Raw genomic sequence first — 24,269 nt, 5'->3', positions numbered from 1 at the left:
TCTGCTGCCTTTGTAAATAAAGTTTTGTTTCAACACAGTCCATCTCTTTTTTTTTTATGTATCATCTATGGTAGCTTTTGCACTACAATGACAGAGTGGAGTAATTGCAACACAGCCATATGGCTCACATGGCCTAAAATATTTACTATCGAATCTTTCACAGAAAAAGTTTGCTAACTTCAACCAACATGGCACATGTATACCCATGTATCAAACCTGCAGGTTGTGCACATGTACCCTAGAACTTAAAGTATAATAATAATAAAACAAGTTTGGTAACTTCTGCCTAGTCTAGACATTCTTGTGTTTGCAAGTCTATCCCTTCCTATTAGAGGGACGATACACACTTCTTTCTAATTTAATCATTTCCTCTTTTCCAAATACAAGGGTCAACTTTAATTTAGAATATGGCAAATGTTCTTCTTATACAACTGGAGATTTTGGAAAGCAAATAGTTTTTGGCACTAAAAATCATAGGAAATATGATAACATTTAATCAATTTTCCTTTTTGATATGCCAGAGGTACAAATGACACAGTTACCATGCCATAAACCACCAGATTCATTAATAATGTTGGTTCGCATTCCCTATTATAAGAAATCTAGAACTAATTGCTCTCAATTAATCTGGCTCCACTCTTTGATAGCTTATTTATCAGATTGGGAAAGATAGATTTAATAGTGCCTGCTTGAACCAGGTTCTTTAATTGGAAACATCACAGCATTTAGCTCACTTTGTACTCTAGCAATTAAGAACAATTTGGAAAAGTGTTGTTGATTTTTTTTACACTATTGTCTCCTTGATTAGATTTCCAAAGGTCCAGACAAAACAAATGACAACACTAGCTAGCACTATCGGTACAAATAAAAGCCCAACAGCCAAATTACTTACTATGAGAAATGTGAGCCATCCCCATCCATTTCTTCAGTATCTTACATTTATTTCCCCATATCCTTGTCTCTTGTGTAGGTTAGCGGCAATATCTCTTATAAAAGGCATCATTTTATACCCACCTTTACACAATTATCTTTTCTCCAAATAAGCCAAATCAACAGAAGAAATTATTTTTCTTGATTAAGCACCCACATTTCTCTTGGGAGGGAACAAAACAAACAATTAATCTTTCCTTATTTGTTCTCAGAAGTCCCTGCCTCTTTAAACTCAGGCTATCCAGGTACCTGTGGCAGCCAGTCGGCAGCAATTAGGCCTGAGCGGAAAATGAATGCACTCCAGGCTGAGGGCCTAATCTGCTGAGAGGCTGTGTGAGAGGGCAAGGTTACACCAGGAAAATTCCCTTGTTGTTGGAACACTGTTCAAAATTACTACCTGACTTCAGCATAATTAACCAGGCTTGGGAATTTATATGAACTAAGTAATTGGAAAGAATTAGCAAGAGATATGTACATTAATCTTTACCAGTTACACAGTGTTTAATGAAATTAAGGGTCCTGTGCTCATTCTTGACTTGCTTAGTTTGCACACTTTCTACTTCACCTGTAGAACAAGGAGAATATGCTACATGAAGACTAAAACAAAAAAACCAAAACCTCCAACCAAACAAAAGAAAAAAATTCTAGAAGGAGAACTAGAAATAAGCTAAAAAATTCAATAGCAGACTGTTACATAAAATATAATGCATCCATAGTATAGAATATTATGGAGCCTTTGTTAGAATTGTTTTACAAAAGAATCCTATTACCAAAAAAATCTATTAGGAATACATGCTAAAGTATTCATGGACGAAAATACGATATTTGGCAGTTTCTTCAACATAATATGGTGGGAGTAACTGAGGAATACAGAAAAGATTTCCCCTGAGTTGATCATTGTTGAAGCTGGATGATAGGAACCTGAGATTTTATTATTTTTATACTTTTTATATATTGAAAATTTCCATCATAAAAAAGTTAGTATTTAAAAACCTTATCTTACAAAAACATGTAATACATAGTAAATGCATATGGTACATTTTTAAGTTGAAAGAGGAATTTACAAAGCATTATAGATGATACAGTATTTGAAAATATATTGTTATAAATATGCACAAGAAAAAGACAAAGAAGGCATACTATAATTTTGACATTATGGGCCACTATTAATATTTATTAGTTAAGAGCTGGCCTGTGCATTGTGGGGTGTTTAACAGCATACCTCTATTTACTAGATGCTAGTACATCCTCAGCTGCGACAACCAAAAGTGTCTCTAGACGTTGCCGAATGTTCCCTGTGAGGCAAAAACTGTCCCTGGTTCAGAACTATTGTGCTTTTTTTTTTTGAGACAGTCTTGTTCTCGTCGCCCAGGCTAGAGGGAGTACAATGGCAGAATCTCGGGTCACTGCAACCTCCACCTCCTGGGTTCAAGTGATTCTCCTGCCTCAGCCTTCCAAGTAGCTGGGATCACAGGGGGCTGCCACCACGTCCAGGTAATTTTTGTATTTTTAAAGTAGAAATGGGGTTTCGCCATGTTGGTCAGGCTAGTCTTGAACTCCTGACCTCGTGATCTGCCCACCTTGGCCTCCCAAAGTCCTGGGATTACAGGCCGGAGTCACCGCGCCCGGCCCAGAACTATTATTCTAAGTGGATGCATCACAGAAAATTATTTTTGTTGTTTGTTTTCCAAAGATGTTGGATATGTGCATATATATACGTATTATATAGTGAGAACAATAACAAAAATACTGTTATTAAAATATATTAACGTGCAAGGAGAGAACTTTAATGTCTGTGAAGAAATAGACTACTTCCATTAGAAAGTAAATGACTACGAAATAGACTTGTAATGATCTTCCTTGGATTAAACTGGAGTCATCAAGCTAAAAGTGAAACTCACTACAAAAGCTAGTTCTTTCAAAACCCATGATTCTATCACACACAAATCTGAAAAAATACTAATCAAAAATATCTAAAGAATAATGTCTGCCTTCCTAGAATCTTCTCTGAATGGAAGATTGCAGTATTGAAAGACAGTAGAGCCCATAGCCACCTTAAAAGGACTAATATTCACAGAAATATAATGCCAACTCAGGGTTTATGTTTTCATCAGATAAAACCATCTACTGTAAGAGAAGTCTGAATGTGAAGAAAAGGTAATATGTGGCCTTTCTGTCCATATACACGAAATGACACCACTTGTTTCTAAAAGGGGCTTTGAGTTGGCTTTCTGGAAATTAGTACAGGTCTGTACAATGTCGTCACCCCACATCCCAACAGCCTTCTTTCTAGAAGCAGCATGCAGCTGTGAGCCATGAAGCAGCAAGGCCAGCTCTAGAGGATAATTAATCAATTAATTAATTTTTCAGACAGAGTCTCACTCTGTCACCCAGGGTGGAGTGCAGTGGCACAATCTTGGCTCATTGCAACTTGCACCTCTCAGGTTCAAGCAACGATCCTGCCTCAGCCTCCTGAGTAGCTGGGACTACAGGCGCGTGCCACCAGGTCTGGCTAATTATTGTATTTTTAGTAGAGATGAGGTTTCACCATGTTAGCCAGGCTGATCTCAAACTCCTGACTTCAAGTGATCCACCCACTTTGGCCTTCCAAAGTGCTGGGATTACAGGCATGAGCCACCATGCCCCGCCTAGAGGAGAATTTAATCCAAAACATTCACCTTATTAAAAGGGGGCTCTAGGTGAGGTCACTGAACTTAATGACAGCTGAAGGCATTTTTAAAAATCAGTATGCACTGTCAAACCAGGTGGTCAATATTTTATAATGCATAGGTTTAAAACTCCCAAAGTTTTATGTTTTAAGCCCAGTCAAAGCTCTGGGGCCACAATCCACTAGAGTTAATATTTTTATTCATTTCCCTTCTCTCACATAAATCCCTCTCTATGAAATACCTATTTTTGATATTTCTAATTGCCATTACTGATGTGGTCTTTCTGTCCACTGGCCTATGTCACCTCTGAAGGCTCATTACCCATAGCTTGGTAGGCTTGGCTTTCATCAGGCTTGTCTACCCAAGGTGAGCAAGAATGCATTATTTGAATTTTTTAAATATTGGTTTATTTCCTAGAAAAGAGAGTGTACTGTTTTCCTTTAAAGAAATAATATATATAGATGGTTTCAGAAATTTAAAACACTGCTCTGCACTAAAAATTATTTTAAGTGAAATACATATCATTTAAAGGAGATATCATATCATATTTAAAGTATATACTATATTTTGAGATCAATGGAAAGCATGTAAATCACTGAGAAAAATAAAATGTATTTGAAATGAAGTAGTACAATTCTCCATGGTTATAATGCAAGACTTAAAAATATGAAAAGAAATATCATGCATTGTTCTAAGAAATTATTTGTAGCACTAAGATTATTTTAAATGAAGTACATATCATTTTGAGATAAATGGAAAGCATGCAAATCACTGGGGGAAATAAAATATATTTGAAATTAAGTAGAACAATTATCCATAGTTATAATGCAGGCCTTAAAAAACTATGAAAGGAAACGTCATACATTGTTCTAAGAAATTATCTGTAGCCTTCATAAAGAGTTTTCAGTTTAGCACAAAAAGTCTTATAGAACTACCATAAAATCTACAAATCTATAGGTCACTGTCTACAAAAACTAAATTTATAAAACAAAGGCTTCTAAAGTTTTTTTCATTTTCATATTTTGTCAATATTTTCACCAATTATGATGACAAACTTGTCTGCTAAATCCTAAATAAGTAGTTAGGGTTTTTCTGTATGAAAAAACCAACCACTGAAACTAGGTTATAGGATTTCTAACCAGGCACAACAGAAACATGTATGTACAACAGAATCTGAAAACATGTGCTAGCAATGATGGATTTAAGTTATTAACAGATCAAAAAGAGATGGATGGTGGTTTGCTTTTCTTAATCTACATCATCATCTAGATCTATTTAAAGATATGTGGCACACTAACACACTTGGTTAAGGTTTCGATAAAATCAGTAAAAATAATCTGCCCCCGTTACATTGAGTCTGTATCGATCAATAAAATCACTTGTAGAAGGACGGTACTGTTAAGTACTGACAATCCCAGCCATTAATATTATTTAACACACTGTTCACAATCTTTAACAAGAACAAATAACAGTTTGTCTCATGTTATAAGCAGGACCTTCATGGAAACTGTATCTACAGGCTTCTATGGTGATTTTATAAAGTTGAAATTATACATCCCTCTTTCATCAACCCCCACCCCTTCCCAAATACATAGGTCTTGCTCTTTCCTTCAGATGCAGTTTAAAGGAAATCCTTGGTAAGAACCAAGACTGCCATGACAAATCACTTCTTAATCTAAAACTTCTAAGAACCTGAGTTGTCAGGGTCAGGGTGGCAATAAGCATAGATAGCATGGGGCTTCCCTGCTGCATTCTGACTTTACTCAGCTTCATCAGTGCCTTAACCTTGTCAGATGTGGATTAAAGGAGAAATTTTCAACAAATCCTCAGCCAGAGTTGGATGGCTAGAAACAGATATGTTCATGTCTGACCATGTTTGACTTAAGACCACAAAAATGGAAGGTGGAGAAAAAGAAAGACAAACATATTTTACATAAGAATGTTTTTTTACTTATATAGACATCCACAACTACATGAATGATGAGAAAACACCATTAAGAAGTAAAACTAACTTAGAAACAATAATAATTTGAAGATAGTAATTAGAAACTGTTCTAAACTTAACCATTGTAGTTTTCATGACTCAAAATACTAGCAGCCTTTGAAATGTAGTGGTTTGTGATTTTCATGAGATGAGCAAGAGGGAACCCCTTCTCTGGAAAGTGAATCTGGAAAGCGTTGAAGACCTGAGTCTCAGTTTAGTTTAATCTGTTGCTCTCAGCTCAATTATGGCTTCTCTACAATTCTCATGAAGTGATTTAAACAAATAAGCAAGAACTTGGGGGTCTTCACAGGACTTAAAGAAAAGGCTAAAAAAATATTAACTGCTAGCACTATTTAAATAAATGAGAAAAAGGTGAAAATATGTACCTAAAAATGGCTTGTGGCCATAAAATAGAAATTTTAGGAAATTTAATAATAAAATGTCAAATTTATAAGTAGTTTACAGTCATGAAAAATAAGTCCATGAGTACAGTCTAGTATGGATGAAAATGTGGTTCACAAAATAGTTTAAGGACTAAAAATTTTGTAGTTTAGTGCTACAAACTAGTAGTTTTGTACTAGTATTCCAACTAGCACATCACTGCTTATCAAATGAGAAAGAACACCAGAGAAAACATCACATGGTGATAGAAGACACCCCCTGCCTGACACTTAATGACCATTTGTCTCGGGAGGCAGACAGGATGTTGTTTAAGCATTTTCATGAAGCAATAGTGATAAAGGCAGCAAAACAGCTACTGACTCAACAATTTTCAAAATAAAATACCAGTTTTTACTGCGTCATGGGGAAGGAAATCAAGTTACTGCAGAATCTTTAGGAAAGTGAAGAAGCTCACAGAAAAGATAACAAGTGGAAAACGCAGCCAGTGTAGGGAGGGGAAGGCAGCCTACTTTGGAGGAAAATGTTTTCTTAAACACTGGGGGTGTTTGCAAAGGGTCAAAGGCAGACACAGAGACTCTATCATTCAGAGATTCTGTTATTCTGTAAACCCCATGTCATTAAGCCTCTATGTAGAGTGAGCTATTTTCCTTTCTTTCCTTCTTTTGCCTATTAAACCTCTGCTCCTAACTCCTCGTGTGTGTCCGTGTCCTAAATTTTCCTGGCGTGAGATGATGAACCCTGAGTATTTACCCCAGACAACATAGCTGCTTCAGTTCCTTTATGGGTGTGTAACCTAAATTAATGCCATCAGTGTGATCAGAAAAATAAAAAAAAAAACAAAAACAATGCCTTATGAAATCTCAATTGATAGTCTTCCCAAATGACAAGCAAAAGCAAATAAAAATTCTCTTGGTAAATTCAGTTCAATTCTAGCCCCAAAAGCTGCATGAAGATAAAGATTCCAGGAAATTAGGTTGGGTATGGTGGCTCACACCTGTAATCCGAAGAACTTTGGGAGGCCGAGGTGGGCGGATCGCTTGAGCCTAGGAGTTCTAGACCAGCCTGGGCAACAGAGCAAGACCTCATCTTGTCTCTAATATATATATGTGTGTGTGTGTGTGTGTATTTTCTTTTTTATTATATATATAATAAAATATTTTGAAACCCCAAAGCTAGCAGAAGGAAGGAAATAAAGATTAGAACAGAGATAAATGGAATATACGGAAAGAAAAGAAAAACTGTATAACCTAAATGAAAGGGACAAATGAGAATTTGCCCATTCTAGAAAGAAACACAGAATATACCAAGACTAAACCACGAAGAACTAGAAAATCTGAACAGGTCTTTGGTAGGATGTTTAATCTATAATCAAAAATCTCCTGACACAGAAAAGCTCTGGACCTGATAGCTTCATTAAATTCTATCAAATATTTAAAGAACTGACACCAATCCTTTTCAAACTTTTCCAAAAAATTTAACAGGAGGAAATATACCCTAACTCATTCTAGGTAGCCAGCATTACCCTGATACCAAAGCCAGACAAAGACACCCCCAGAAAGAAAACTACAGACCAAAATTCCTAACAAGCACTGATGCAAAAGTCTTCAACAAAATACTGGAAATCTAATTCAGCAGCATATTAAAAACATGATATTGGCCGGGCAGGGTGGCTCATGCCTATAATCCCAGCACTTTGGGAGGCTGAGGCGGGCAGACTGTTTGAGATCAGGAGTTTGAGACCAGTCTGGGAAACATAACAAGACCACGTCTCTACTAAAAATACACAAAATAAATAAATAAATAAATAATAAATAATTAAAAAATAAAAAGACTATAAAATATGACCAACTAGGGTTTATTCCTGGACTACAAGGATGGTTCTACATATAAACATCAATCAATGTAATATACCACACTAACAGAAGAGAAACAAGAGAAACAAACCACATGATCATCTAATTGATGTGAAAAAAAAAACCTTTGATGGTCAGGTGTGGGGGCTCACGCCTGTAATCCCAGCACTTTGGGAGGCCGAGGTGGGTGGATCACCAGAGGTCAGGAGTTTGAGACCAGCCTGGCCAACATGGTGAAACCCCGTTTCTATTAAAAATACAAAAATTAGCCAGGCGTGGTAACAGATGCCTGTAATTCCAGCTACTCAAGAGGCTGAGGCAGGAGAATAGCCTGAATCTGGGAGATGGAGGTTGCAATGAGCTGAGACCATGTCAAAAAAAAAAAAAAAAAAAACCACTTCTGGCAAAATTCAACACCCTTTCATGATAAAAATATTCAACAAAATTGGAATAGACAAAATTACCTCAATATAATAAATGTGATATATTTAAAACCAAAGTAAACATCATAATTAACAGTGAATGACTGAAAGCTTTTCTTCTACAACCATGAACAAAACTATGATGCCTGTTTTCCCCATTTCTATCGAACATAGTACTCAAAATTTAAGCCATTTTTTTTGCAATTAGGCAAAAAAAAAAAAAAAAAAAGAAATAAAGGCATCCTAATTGGAATGAAAGAAGTAAAATTATCTTTGTTTGCATGTGATATGACCTTACATGTAGAAAATCCTCAACTCTACAAAAAAAAACTGTTATAACAGGCAAACTGAGCAAAGTAGCATGATACAAAATCAGTACATAAAAATCTATTGCATTTTGAACAATCCAAATGAACAATCCAAAAAGGAAATTAAGAAACTATTTCCATTCACAATAGCATCAAAAAGAATAAAATACTTAGGAATTAACTTAACCAAGGAGGTGAAAGACTTACAAAATGAAAACTACAAAACATGTCTGAAAGAAATTAAAGAAGATGCAAATAAATGTAAAGATATACCATGTTCATGGATTAGGAGACCTGAAATTGTTAAGATGTCACTATTACCCAAAGTGATCTACAGATTTAAGACAATCCCTATTAAAATTTCAAAGAAATTTTTTTATTTTTGCAGAAATACAAAAATTCATTCAAAAAATCATATGAAACCTCAAGGGGCCCTCAAATACCCAAAATAATCTTGAAAAAGAAAAACATAGCTGGAAGAATCACATTTTCTGATTTCAAAACTTTCTCTAAAGCTATAGTAAATGAAAACAGGTGGTACTGGCATATGATAGACATACAGAACAACATAATGGCATAAACAGTACAGAAATAAATCCTCACATATATGGTCCAATGGTTTTTTGAGAAGAGTGCCAAGATCATTTAAAGGGGTAAAGATAGTCTTTTCAACAAATTGTGCTAGGAAAACTGGATATCCACATGCAAAAGAATGAAACTGGATCCTTACCTAACATCACACACAAAAATTAACTCAAAATGGATCCAGGGCCTAACTGTAAGACCTAAACTATTAAACTCTTAGAAGACAGTACAAAGAAAAAGCTCTGTGACACTGGATTTGGCAATGATTTCTTGAGTATGACACCAAAGGCACAAAGGCAACAAAAGAAAAAACAGACAAATGGTACTTTTTCTGCTATCAAAAAAGGCAATATATAAAATGGGAGAATATATTTACAAATTATATTATATAATAAGGGAAGAATATCCAGAAGATACAGAGAACTCTTAAAACTCAACAATGAAAAAAACAAACAAACAAAAAACACCCAATTAAACAATGGCAAAGGATGTGAATAGATATTTCTCCAAAAAAGACACATAAATGACCAATAAGCACATGAAAAGATGCTCAACATCAGCAATCATTAGAAAAATGCAAATCAAAACTACGGTGAGATACCACCTCACATCCATCAATATGACTAATATAAAAAACCCAGAGAAAACAGGTGCTGGTGAGGATGATGAGACATTGGAACCCTTGTGGACTGTTGGTGGGAAATAAAATGGTACAGCCACTGTAGATAACAGTATGGTGGTTCCTCAAAAAATTAAGAATAGAATTACATGATCAAGCAATTCCACTTCTGGGTGTAATACCTTAAAGAATCAAAAGCAGGATCTCTAAGAGATATTTGCACACCCATGTTCACAGCAGCATTATTCACAAAAACTAAAACCTGGAAGCAACTCATGTGTCCACTGACGAATAGCTAAGCTATATATATACACACACACACTTTTCCCAAGAGTTTTAAAGGTTTTATTTTTACAAATCACAGCAGATGAACAATTAAGCCTTCCCTGCAGAGACTGTGTTCCAACTCGGGCCTGGGACACCGTTCACTGCTCCCAGGAAGGGGCTGGCACCACATATAATAGAATGTCTGTGGCATTCTATTATAGCTGCAGAAAATAAACTGAGATACACAGTGATGAATTTTATCTTTCTTGGATTTTTGTTTTGCCTTATATATCGCAGACTTGGAGCTGAAAAGGTGGTAACCAGGAAATGCTCAGAGATTAGACAAAAAAAAAAAGCCACACCTAAAGCCTTTTCTGTCTAGCCATAGAACCCAGAGAGGGGCAGCCTAGCAAGACAGAAAACTTGTAGACACTAACCACTCTATTCCAGCCAAACACCATAGAAGAAACTGTGCCCCCCACCCTCCACTCATGGCAGCAGAGGCATAGTGGGAAGCCTAGACTTCCACCCTTATAAGGCTGTAATGAGGTGTCGATGATAGGATGGTAACAGACAGCCACATAAGGGACCAGGGCTTTCACCAATCGGTAATGTGCCCCCTCTTATGGTGTCAGCGGAAACCATGTGAGGAGCTTAGACTTCCAGGGCCAATGGCAGTAACAAGGTGCTCCACTCTTTCTCTTCTATAGTGGCATCAGATGAAATCTAGCAAAGAATAAGAACTTTCTACATCTTAATGGTAAAGAGGAGCATGCCTTACTTTCTAGGAATCAATGAGGGCCAAGTGAGGAGCCTAATCTTCTACCTTCACCTGGGAAAAACAAGGTGATGTCCTCCACATCCCATCTTCCCCTGATGGAACTGTTAGAGAAAGTCAGCTAAAATAGAAGGTATAAATAAGAGCCAGAGTCTCATAATTATAAAAATGTGTAAGATTCAACCAGAATTATTCATTGTACCAAGAACCAGGAAGATCTCAAACTGAATGAAAAAGATAATCAATAGATTCCAACATTGGGATGACAGAGATGTAAAGATTATTGGACAATGATTTTAAAGCAGCCACAATAAAAATTTTTCAATGAGTAATTATAAATACATTTGAAACAAAACAAAAGAGAAACACTCAATGAAGACATATAAAATCTTAGCAAAGAAATAAAAGATATAAAGAAGAACAAATGGGAATTTTAGAACTAAAAAATATAATAACTGATACAAAAACCTTAAGGTAAGGGTTCAACAGTGGAATGCAAGGAACCAAGGAAAGAATCAGTGAACTGAGAGATAGAACAATAGAATTTACCCACTCTGACCATGGAGAAAAAAAAAAATAGGCTAAGAAAAATGAGTAAGGTCTCAGGTCCCTGTGGGTCTATAATAAAAAATCTAGCATTCCTGTTATCAGAGTCCTGGAATAAGAGGAGAAAGAGGAAGCAGCTGAAAGTGTACTCAGTGAAATAACGGCTAAAACTTTTGAATGAGACAAGAGACATTAATCTATAGATTCAAGAAACCAGGATAACTCAAAAGGGGAAAAACTTAAATACACACCAAGACACATCAAAATTAAACTTCTGAAAACTAATGACGAGAATAAAATATTGAAAGCAGCCTTTTTAAAACACCTTAAATACAGGGAAAAAACAATATGACAGTGATTTTTTTAAAAATCAGAAACCACGAAGACAAGAAAGAAGTGTCATAATATTTTGAAATGCTGAAAGACAAGAACTGTCAACCCAGATTCCTATATCCAGGGTAAACACAGTTAAAATATTGTAAGGCCCTTGTAATGTTCAAGAGGAAAGTAAAGATAACAGGTAACTATTAAAAGAACAAATATAAATGAATGGGGGAACAATAGAAAGAATAAAAAAAACAAAAAAACAAAAAAAAAACAGTATTGGTCGCCAATCCAAAAGCAGACAAGAAAAACAAATCACAGAAAAAGACGGAGTGATAGCACAGATGGCTGAACTAACCCCAATTACATCAATAATGATAATAAATTTAAGGGGGAAATTTTAACACATCTTTGTTCTTATAGAATTGAGTGGCCAAGTTAAATTAAGACATTTAAACAGAATGCTTTCATGTACCTCATAAATATATACACCTACTATGTACCCACAAAAATTAAAAATAAAAACATAAATAAACAGAATACTTAACAACACTGATCTGATTTTATATACATAGAGAGAGAGAGTTCACTGCATTTGAGAATTTAAGAATACACATTTTCAAGCACATATGGTCAATTTTAGTAAATGTTTCATGGACAACTGAAAAAGTCAAAAATACAATACTCTTTGACCCACTGTGGACTACTGACCCAATGGTACATATCATTTTCTATAATTTAAAGAATGAATGAAGGGCAGGCTAGTCAAGTAATAGGGTCTTGTGAAGACAGTAACTCAGGGGCACCTACTATTGTTTAACAAGCCAGCCTCACTCTTGCTTCGGAAGTGTCCTCTACAAATAAACTGTTTAAAAAAGGATTTGTATTATTAGCTTAGATTATCCTTAGTCCCGATTTCTGTGAGCTGTTTCTCTTTAGCTCTCGATACTAACTGTACATTTAATTACTGTTTACTCTACAAAAAGAAAAAATATATAAACAAGAACTATTATTCTCAAAGTGATGTAAGATGTAACTTTCTCAGAAAGATAAATTCCACTTTATTGTAATAAATGGAACAAGTAATGTATGCACAACTCCATGAAAAACCTTTCTCTAAATACTATGCCAGTTTACAGGTTAATGTTTCTACTGAAGAATGGAGGGATGTGCCCATTAATCCACCCTCAAATGAAGAAGTGAAGCCATGACTGAACCTCAACCTTGCCCATCGCTTGTTTTTTTTTTCTAGAAGATTATGGATCTTGTCTCCAATGTACTGAAATATCACTGGCTATGTCTAGGCATTACAAGGATTCTGTCACTCTTTGTTCTCTATCCTTGGAGCACCTTTCCTATTTAAATGCTGATGGCTAGGCAAAGTAGCTCATGGCTGTAATCCTAGCACTCTGGGAGGCTGAGCTGGGAGGATCATTTGAGGTCAGGAATTGAGACCAGCCTGGTCAACATGGCAAAACCCTGTCTCTATTAAAAATACAACAATTAGCAGGGCGTAGTGGCAGATGCCTGTAATCCCAGCCACTTGGGAGGCTGAGGCAGGAGAATCACTTGAACCCGTGAGGTGGAGGTTGCAGTGAGCTAAGATTGCGCCACTGCACTCCAGCCTGGGTGACAAAGCAAGACTCTGTTTCCAAAAAAAAAAAAAAAAGAAAGAAAGGAAAAGAAAAAAAAAAGCTCTTATAGTGTGTAACCTGAGGAAGTTTTCAACTTTTTTTCCTTCTATTATTCCCTTCCCTACTTGTATATTATACTCCCCACCCCCTTTCCTTCTGGGACTCCAGAAAGAAGTAGGATGTTAGACCTGGATTCCTCTATGTCTTTTGTTTGACGTTTCTGTGTCTGTACTTTATGGAACAGTTTTCCAACTAGAGAGAGAGCATCTACTGAATGTTTTCAATTGGATAACACATTTAATTCTAAGAACTCTCATGTGTTCTCAGATTGTTCCTTTTACACAGCATCCTATTGTAATCTCTGGGATGTAATACCACTGTGAAGCTCTCTGGATTTATTACATCAATTTTTAAGATATATTTTATGTCCTGAATTATCTCTTTCCTGAAGAGTCAGAATTTTAGTTCATCTTGGTCTTTTTGTTCATGCTACTTGTTTTCTTCAAATGCCTGGTTATCATCAGATCACGCTGAAGAAGTAGCCTGGGTAGCTTGGGTAGGATTCCTCTGCTAGTATGTCAGCAGGAGTGCTCGCACAGGCCCCTTGCCTGAGTGCAAACCATATGACTGGAGCGCGCAGTCAGGTGGGCTTTTCCTTGGGGTAAGTGGGTGGGAAGGGGGCTGTCAACTTGGGGGTCCTACTATCTACATTAGAAGATTTAGCTCTTCCCAGCATTCTGTTTACTTTTTTGTTGTTTATTGTTGTTTTTAAAGATAATTATTTTTTTTAAAATGTGTCTGGTCACTCTGGTCACAAACATCAGGCTGCATGTATTCTGCACAGAATGAGTAGCCTAGGCATCTGTTCCATGCAGACATTGCTTGGATAGCCCTTATTTGAAATGCTTGGGACCACAAGTGTTTTGGATTTCAGATGTGTTCGATTTTAGAATATCTGCAGATACATAATGAGATATCTTGGGAATGGGACACAAGTCTTCATAAGAAATTCATTTATGTTTCTCATATATCTTATACACATAGCTTGAAGGTAGTTTTAGTCAATATTTTCAATAATTTTATGCATGAAACAGTTTATATTAAGTACTTATGTGTAGAATTTTCCTCCTGTGGCATCTTGTCAGCACTCAAAAGTTTCAGATTTTGGGGCATTCGGGATGAGGAACACTCACTCAACCTGTGCCCTGAATGGATCTACTTGTTTTCAGCTTCCCTGCACCCCCTCTATGCTCTGCCTTACCTGCAGACTCTGAGCCTAGAAGCTCTCCAGCACTGCCTGCACAGGCTGCCTTCCACCTCCACAACAGACCCACATGACTGAGTTTGGGCTGCTGCTTTTTGTGCTCTATCCACTCACATGCTCCCACCACATCCTATCTTCCAGAAAGTTGTTAACATTGTTCTTCCTTTGAGGATCCTCCCTTTTCCTTGCCCATCTACTACTTAACTCTTGGAGTTTATTCATTCTTAAGTTTCCGTACTTTCATTTCAGTGGAGTCTCAGGGAAGACAGGAAGTCATCTCAAATCAGGAGGCAAAACTATCACATAAACTGTGTTTGATGGTCAAGTCAATTTGGGAAACTGAAATTAATTTATTCTTAAGATTTTTGCTTTTCAGAAACTGGTAAACACTATAAAATGCTAAATTCATTAATTATCTAGTTCATAACTTCATTGGTAATTAAAAATTTTAAATTTAAAGTAATTGTGTTAATGAGCAAATATTATTTTACATTTTTAAAATAAAAATAAAGGTAAGAAATATTTCTGGTCTTTAAGTCAAAAGTCAAGGATATTTATGACTTTAAATTTTCTAGAAGCTTTATCTATCTATGAAAGAGCCTTGAATTGCAGTCTCAGGAAAGCCCCCACTTTTTCATAACTCTGGGCAATTTACTCAAAATTTCTAAGCATCATTTTCTGTGATGGGAATTTGCTGGTTGCCCTCCATTCCCCAACCCACGCTGAGAATACTCCCTTTTCTTTTACCAAGAATACCCTGGTTATTCATTAAGGAAATCACCCCTTCTCCCTCAGCTTCAGGAGCAGGCTTTGATTCACTTAACTCAGTGGGATGGAGGCCGGGCGCGGTGGCTCAAGCCTGTAATCCCAGCACTTTGGGAGGCCGACACGGGCGGATCACAAGGTCAGGAGATCGAGACCATCCTGGCTAACCCGGTGAAACCCCGTCTCTACTAAAAAATACAAAAAACTAGCCGGGTGAGGTGGCGGGCGCCTGTAGTCCCAGCTACTCGGGAGGCTGAGGCAGGAGAATGGCGTGAACCCGGGAGGCGGAGCTTGCAGTGAGCTGAGATCGGGCCACTGCACTCCAGCCTGGGCGGCAGAGCGAGACTCTGTCTCAAAAAAAAAAAACAAAAACTCAGCGGGATGGCTGGCCATGGTGAGGTTCAGAAGTGGGCATGCACACAAATATAAGCCAATGAGATCAGGAAAAACATCTGCAGGACTCCTAGTGAAAGACACTGCTTCTTTATTCTGTGAAATCTTACTGAAAACCTTCTTTTCCCCTGTACTAGGCTATGCTAAGAGTAGGTGAGGTCTGGAACTGTTGCAGCCCTTTTGTACCACTAGGTGGTCCAGATGAAGCCTGCACCATGGAAAGCAGAGAGAAGCGACAGAGAAAATAACTACAGAAGCTTAATTTGGGCTATGGTTCAAGGTATCTCTGAAGCTAGATCTACCCTTCTGCCTCAAACATCATAGGTGCTAGCTGAGTGCTTATCATTAAGCAAAACTATACAAACACACACACATACAACCTTTATTGGTAAATTAGTATCAAATATTAACTTGTTTTTATTTTCAAGTTAAAACATCCTCCAAAATAGATGAATTTCTAGTTTATATAATTTGGAAATATAAAAGTTTAATAGGCCGGGCGCGGTGGCTCAAGCCTGTAATCCCAGCACTTTGGGAGGCCGAGGCGGGTGGATCACGAGGTCAGGAGATCGAGACCATCCTGGCTAACATGGTGAAACCCCGTCTCTACTAAAAATACAAAAAACTAGCTGGGCGTGGTGGCGGGCGCCTGTAGTCCCAGCTACTCGGAGGCTGAGGCAGGAGAATGGCGTGAACCTGGGAGGCGGAGCTTGCAGTGAGCCGAGATCGCGCCACTGCACTCCAGCCTGGGTGACACAGCGCGAGACTACGTCTCAAAAAAAAAAAAAAAAAAAAAAAAAAAGTTTAATAGAAAACTCTTTATTTGGCATAGACATTTTATTGAGATGAAAACCAATTTTCTTCCACTCATATAGAAAGATATTGTTATACTTAATTCTACTTTTACAGAGGATCGATTTCCTCATTCATTAAACCTCAGGGAGTTTTCCTGGGGTATATTATTTAAGGGGAAAGAGATAAGAAAACATAACAATAGCTACTTGATTTCTTATTCAATAAACAGAAAATGATTCTAGGAAATAAAATTAAGGTTCACTGTTCATCATACTTCAAATTACTCAAATTACTCAACTTCAAATTACTCAAATGCCAAATATAACTTCTAATGTCTCCCTGATTAATTCTAGATTTTGATTCTAAGATGCTATATGTACTTAGATATTCAGCTAGGGTTTTTCATTTTTGTTTTAGAATTTGTTTCTAATCAAATCATTTGAAAATTTAAGCAGGAAAATAATAATGGTTCAGAAATGTACTTAAAAAATTAAAACTCACTTATGTAACCTTCATACTATTGTTTTTAATCTCCAGGCAAGTAACACTAAATAGACTTTGCTGTAATTGCTCAACTGTTAGACTCTGCAAAAATGATCACATGGAAATCTCTAGACTGGCAGAAGTTTTTGAAGGTAAATTCACTGATTAGAACCTATCCACAAATTATTTATACTATGGCAATTCCACATTACTTTGAATAATACGCTTGTTTTTTTCTCCTTAAGATCTGAAATTTCTATTTGAAAATAAAGTGGCTTTTTCAAATACAAAGTAAAATATTTTTAAGAAACCTATACTCAAAAATACACGCTAGGAAAATTTCCTAATCCCTACTTCTCTGCCAAAATAGTTCTTTTAAACTAAAATTACTTAAATTGAATAGAGATGCTAAAATGTAAAAGAAAATATTTATTTATAAATTGTATCTTGAAGACTAATATGATGTTTATTTTCAAATTGAAGAAACAGCCAAATAAATGCTAACTGTAGGCTTTTTTGCCTCTCATTTTCATTAGTTCTATTTCCTTCATTAATTTCATTTCATTAGTGACCAGCAAAAGAATAAAAAAGAGTTTTAAAAGTACAGATGCCAAAACAGGTTGGGTTTCCTTTGTTTAAAATCTCAGATAGAACAAAATTAATTTTGAAAATAGGTAATTTGACCTTTCTTGTTTTTAAGTTAGCCTCTTACTTAAATATAGCACAGAAAATGAAAGCATATGCATAGTTTTTGCTATTCAAGTTATTGATTTAAAAAATCATCTATCTACTTATCCAGGGAGTTGGGGGATGATAGTCAACTAGGCTGTAATAGTTTATGATTATAAGGTCTTTTCCTTTACCTATTAGAGTCTTATGTAAAGCTGTATGTCAAAGTTGAAAAATTTCTCCTGACTTAGAAAAATCCACAACACATGAAGAAAGGAGCCCATATTGGATGTTAGGAAACTAAAATTCCAGTCCCAACTCTTTAATATATTGCAGGAATTGGGGCAAATTTTTTTTTTTTTTTTTTTTTTTTTTTTTTTTTTTTTTTGAGACAGAGTCTCGCTCTGTCGCCCAGGCTGGAGTGCAGTGGCGCGATCCTGGCTCACTGAAAGCTCCGCCTCCTGGGTTCACGCCATTCTCCTGCCTCAGCCTCCCGAGTAGCTGGGACTACAGGCGCCCGCCACCGCACCCGGCTCATTTTTTGTATTTTTAGTAGAGACGGGGTTTCACCGTGGTCTCGATCTCCTGACCTTGTGATCCGCCCGCCTCGGCCTCCCAAAGTGCTGGGATTACAGGCGTGAGCCACCGCGCCCGGCTAGGGGCAAAATTTTTAATTCCACTGGACCTCAGTTTGTCCATGTCTAAAATAAAAGAGCAGTGTGGAATCACCTTAGGAAATGTGTGGGGTTGTACTCAACCATAGTCCAGAATGTACTAGTTGCCCCTTGGATGGCAGGAAGAGTTGTTTTCTCTGACCCTCTCAAGAGCTGATCTGCCTGTTTTATGGGTGGGAAATTGACGCCAGAGGGATGACTGTGAAATAGCTGAAGGGCTGGACTATGTAATATCTAAGTTTCCTGTGCACTTAAGATGCTATGGCTTGGAGGTATTAATACATTTTTAGGCTCATGGGCCAGATCAGGACCATACTACTGGCCCTTACCAAGATGGGTTAGTGGCAGGATGGTACCTGATGAGAAAGTGCTGGTGGCACCCACTCCCTGGGTTTCAGACTGGTCCTGAGCATGCATGGATTCTAGCTGGTATCATGTAAGCAAGCAAAAGAAACAGTAATACTGTCTTACTTCTAAAGAGACGTGAAATGATCAAGAAATGACAGCTAGGCTAGGATTTGCATTTAATTTAAGATTAATAAAGTGTTCAGGCTTATCTTTGCAACTTCCATCTAGCTCCCATTGCCTGCAAGTAGAATCAAGTGGAAAAGAAAGCTCCCTTGAACTCCTGGAGGAATTAAGTGACAACAAATTGACTATTAAATGCACAACAGGAAGCAAGGGCCCTCTGAGCCCTTCGACCACATCTTTCAAACCTTATTTCTGAGAATAGAAAATTCTAAGCTCAATTTGAGTGTCACTATAAACTCCTCTCTGTGCCAGATGATTTTATGCACATACTTACATCCGAAGTACAAACAACCTAAAATGTTTATACTGAGTAGTAATGGAAATCATGTGTCAAATACAATGAGGGGAACAGAGTAGAACTTTCTTCAGAACTAAAGTTTGAAGATATATAGCATCATGGAAAATCTGGCTTACAAATAAGAATGCATTGTTTACCTATTCCATTTAATTATAGAGAACATGCATTTTTACTCTTTGCATACAATTTTCTGAAGTCTGATTTTTTTTTTTTTTTTGGTTTGTTTTTTGCTCTGCAGTGTTGCCTGAAGCTATGGAAGGATCATAGCTCCTCATACACAGTCTCAAAAACCATGGCCACACACATTCTTGTGATGTTAATTCCTATTTCCTTTAAGCTCTCACCCCCAGAGAGAGACAGTGAAGGATTCTTCTAACAAGTCCAAAAGCAAAAGAGCAAACAGTAAAGACAGCCCTCCTTAGATGTCCTCAGGGGCCTTCTGCATGTCAGCTTTCCTATTAGAGCACTGTAAAGACCAGGAAAACTACAAGGGCCAGGAACGGAATTCTGGCATCTTTCTACTGAGAGATAGTCCTCTGAATTTCTCACTAAGCACAAGCCTGAGGAGTCGGCCTCCCCTCAGCTTCTCATCACCAGTGATTCAGGGACAGCCATTCATAGAGCTCTGTAGAAGAAACGGCACACTAGCTCCACAGTTCTCAGTTTCCCTCCTCAACAGAATCCACCCTAGGGTTAATGCTTAAAGGGCCATGAAGATATCAAAGGGAGAACACAGTCAGGGCTGCTCATTTGTTTGATGTAACGTGTCTTAGATGGGTCAATCATTAATTCACAGCTCTTAGGTGGGAGTCCAGCTCTTTTGTTTCAAAGAGCCAAGATTCCCCTGCCCCCAGTCATGTTCACTCCGTCATTCTCATGTGTCGCTTCTCCAGTGGACTCTGGTGCCAGGGAAGAACCATACCACTGGCCCTTATCAAGATGGGTTAGTGGCAGGATGGCACCTACCGCCTCACCAAGAAGGGTTAGTGGCAGGATGGTACCGGCTGACCTCAGGGCCTGCCCACCCCAGCTCCTGCCCTGCACATTGTTCTCTGGACTTAATGATGACTACACTGAGTACTCACCTGGGGCTGCTATTTCTTTTTGTTTTAAAACTCAGAGAAGCTGATACTGCTCTACCTTCTCCTTTTGCTTCTTCTGTCACTTGGTAGAGAGATGGTCTTTGTCCTATCTCACTTAGGCAGTTCTGCTTGCTCCTCTCAGCTGCAGAAAAGAGTGTCCCAGTGCATTCTTTCTAAATGGACATTCCAATTTTCAAAGAGGTTGGCACTTCATCATTGGCAATTTTTATACATTCCTTTTCAATTTGATTCCAAAGATATACTAGCCAGGCCCGCTGTGAGTTCAGTTTCTCTCACTACCCCAATCAGCCCCACAAAACTCAAAACATAAAGGCTGGGATTGCTATAAAGAAGCAAAAAAATTCTTGGAGGAAAAGCAAAAAGCAAAAAACAAAATAATTTGTAGAGTTGAATTAAAAAACAGATCCTCTCCTCAACAGTTTTCACCTTTTTATTAAAATTTCACTTCCCCAATGAATAGAGCCAATTTTAAATAGAACCCTAATTAAAGCTACAAGAACCAACCAACAACGTATCTGTAATTTTCCTTTAATTTAGACTCTTTGCCTGCTTAATATATTTCGCATTGCACCCACATGTCCTGAGAAAAAATGGTGAGACATATGATTATTTATGTTATATAAAATGGAGGATCTAAACATATCTTACCTGTAAGTATGTTTCCAAGCCTTGTCGTCGCTGTTCCAAGACTTTGGGGACCCAGTTCCTAACATGTTTAGAAGGGATTTCTGGAGTTTTTATACATTTCTTAAGCTATAAACACAGAACAGAAAAAGAAAAAGAAAAAAAAATGAGATGTCTGTTAATTATAGTGACATTATTTGCAGAAAAAAAGGCCAATAAAAGAAAGTGAACTACCGCTATCTGCAATAAAAAATAGAGGAAAATATAATTACACTGCAATTTTGTCAAACGATTCTTTATTTAGGTATCTTGACTTCAGTTTTCAGAATAATGGTTTTCTGTATTGGTAGGTATTATTGTAGACATTTCAGATTGAAATCCTTTTTCCTGAAAAATTAAAAAACCTAGTAAATGAATAAAAAGGAAAGTGAAGAAATTTAGTTACAAAAATCAATTAATACAACAAAATTCTGCTTGGATGAAGGACTTTCCTGATAAAAGGTCTTTCTACATATTTTTCATATAAAGAAATCAAAACAAAATGCAACTGTATATAAGTATTGTCCCTAGAAATGCCATTAACTAGACCACATTATTTGGAGAGAGAACTTAAAAACATAAAGCCCTAATCTTTTCAATGTTCCTAACAATTACTTTCCAACTCCATTCATGAAAACTGAATGATAGTTCTCAGCTAAGCCTTTTGGGACAGCAGTTTTAGGGGATAATATAAATAAATAAAAATTCTGTTGGAAGTTGCATTAGAGCTGTCTGTGGTAGGCAGAATAATCCTCCTTCCCCCAAAATAATCAAATCCTAATCCTGCAGATGTTACCCTATATGCCAAAAGGGACTTTGAAGATTTGGTTAAATTCATGGTCTTAAAATGGGAAGATCCTCCTGGATTACTGGGGTGAGCTCAATGTAATCACAAGGATCCTTATAAAAGGGAGGCAGCAGAATGAGGTGGAAAGAGACTGGGAGAAACAATGTCTCTGGCTCTGATGATGGAGAAAGAGGCCATAAGCCAAGGTGACCTCTAGAAGCTGGAAAGAATGGATTCTGCCCTAGAGCCTCCAGAAGAAATGTCATCCTGCTGACACCTTGATTTTAGCCCAGTGAAACCCACTTCGGACTCCTCACATCAAGAAATGTAAGACAACACATGTATATTGTTTTAAGCCACTGCATTTATGGTAATTTGTTATAGCAGCAATAGGAAACTAATACATTGCCTCCATAAGTGGAACGTGCTTAATTGCTAATTAAAAATTTGAAAAAACCTACCAATGTTGCTTCTTTACTACACATGCACAGAAACAGCATAGTAATGAATAAGAAAATTCATAAATTAAACCTGGGCAGCTAAACTATAGTAAAAAACTCTTTCCATATGTAAGAGTATATTCACCCTTAACCAATCTAGGCTGAAATTTGTTGTACTTCATGAAGAAGGGGCCCATGTACTAGCTAGAGCAGAGTGGCCACCTTTGCCTCTGAGGTAGAAGTCTTGTACCGAGAATGGTAAAGCAGCAAGAGCCTGGGTCCCTGACGATCATGAAACCGCCACACCAGCACCAGACATTTATGAAGGGAGTGATCAAGTTGTATCTGTTAATGTCACCATTATTTTGGTTTTAGAGTCACTTACAGTCAAATCTAATCCTACATGAATAAGGATGTGGCTAGCACTGCTAGCTGCTTAGCAAATATCCATTCCCTCCTTCTTTTTTTGGGGGAAAAAAGTCAACGTCATTCAGAGGGCTAACACGCTGAATTATAAATTGATTTTCCAAGTTCCCTTTTAATTAGGGTGACCATGTGACAGTTACCAATATACGTACATGTCTACAGGGGTAGGGTTCTTGTTTCCCTAACAAAAAGCAACAGGTTTTCTTGCAGAAAATGCAGAAGCCATGCCTGGAAGGGTAGGAGCTATGTTGTCACCAGAAGTGTGAAAGTCACATGCTAAGATGACATTGAAGCAGGGAGACATGAGGAGCCTGGAACATGAATGTTTTGAGATGCCTGCATCACCTGGGCTGCCTGTTTTTAGTTTTCCTGTAATGTGAGAATAATAAATCTCTTACTTAAGAAATCTAATCAAGTTTCTATTACATGCAGTCAAAGACATTCCTAATATAAAGGAATCACTTGTTCTATTTTAAGTCAGAGATGCTCAATAGGCATCCAAGTAGAGATGCTGGGTAGGTAGCTGGGTACAAGTCTGTAAATGTGGGGGTCAGAATATATAGGTATTTAGAGCCATGGAACTAGAGGAGATGACATTAAGAGTTAGGTACCGATGGAGAAAAAGGGCTGTGGTAGACAGAATCCTAAAATGGTCCCCTGGTGTAAATGCCTTGTATGATCCCCTCCTCTTGAGCATGAGTGGGACCTGTGACTATGTCAGGGCAGTCACTCCATGATTACATTGTGTATTATATGATGGTCCTAGCAGACTGCTGGCTTTCAAGTAAGGTATCATGTGATGAGAGAGCCACATGGCTAGGACCTGAGGGTGGTCTTTAGGAGCTGAGAGCTGCCTCTGGTGTTCAGCCAGCAAGAAAAAAAAAGGGACCTCAGTTCTGCAACTGCAAGCCACTGAATTCTGCCTGAATGAGCTTGGAAGAGCGCCCCAAGCCTCAGGTGAGATGGAGAAGCAGGGAGGAGAAGCAGGACAATCACTGGGGGAAGACAGGGAGTAGGTTCCATCAGGAAAGTGTTTCAAGAGGAGAGGCATGATCAGGCTGTGCCAGATGATGGGAAGTCAGTAACGCGGGGTACAGAGAGAAGGGCAGTGGGGAAGTAGCAGCTCCTCTTCTAAGGAGTTCTACTAAAAGACAAGGAAGGAGTACAATGGGATGAGCACACGAGGGAAGCATGGGGCCAAAGGCAGGCTTTATTTTGTGAAACAGAAACTACTGCGATAGGTTCATATAGTGATAAGACTGATTCAGTATTGAGGGGGAAACTGATAATGCAAGGCAGAGAGGAGGAGGGGGATTTATAATTGCTTGCAGGGGAATAAATACATATTTAAACTCTATACCGTCTGAGGCATTTCTCCACAAGAACAAGGCCAAAATGCTAAATTATTCTGTGGTAATAAGCTTAAGTTTCACTTTAAACATAAAGAAACTTCCTTTAAAACTATTGAATCATAACATATATTTCAGAATAGAAAATCAACTCCATTATATGTCTCTCCTTTTAAAAAGAATGTTGAAGATCTAGCACTGAAAATATTTTTCCTTTTTTATTTATGTCAGGAATACTCAGGAAGCGGATCATCACAGCTGCTGGGATCCATGACAGCATTCGTAGGTGAGTAATGAATTGCTTTAGA

The 24,269-nt window shown here is 37.5% G+C and overlaps 1 protein-coding gene across 11 annotated transcripts in view; it reads right to left on the bottom strand.

Annotated features, from left to right (window-relative positions):
* Positions 1 to 24,269, bottom strand: part of SNX24 (sorting nexin 24) — a 192,001-nt gene that overhangs the window by 58,719 nt on the left and 109,013 nt on the right. For 9 of the 11 annotated variants that reach the window (XR_012414036.1, XM_015451818.4, XM_065546682.2 and 6 more), the window contains one exon: positions 20,945 to 21,049. Coding sequence is in view for 8 of the 11 variants with exons in the window: in XM_015451818.4 (XP_015307304.1) it covers positions 20,945 to 21,049 (105 nt within the window). In the remaining 3 variants the exon portion in view is untranslated. Of the gene's footprint in view, positions 1 to 20,278; positions 20,449 to 20,944; positions 21,050 to 24,269 lie in introns of those variants that run through there. The other 2 variants (XR_012414035.1, XR_012414037.1) reach the window with 2 other exon arrangements.

This window comes from Macaca fascicularis, chromosome 6 (genome assembly GCF_037993035.2).
Source record: "Macaca fascicularis isolate 582-1 chromosome 6, T2T-MFA8v1.1".
NCBI lineage: Eukaryota > Metazoa > Chordata > Mammalia > Primates > Cercopithecidae > Macaca > Macaca fascicularis.
Note: the sequence above shows the minus strand (reverse complement) of the source record. Positions and strands in the feature narration are given on the sequence as shown.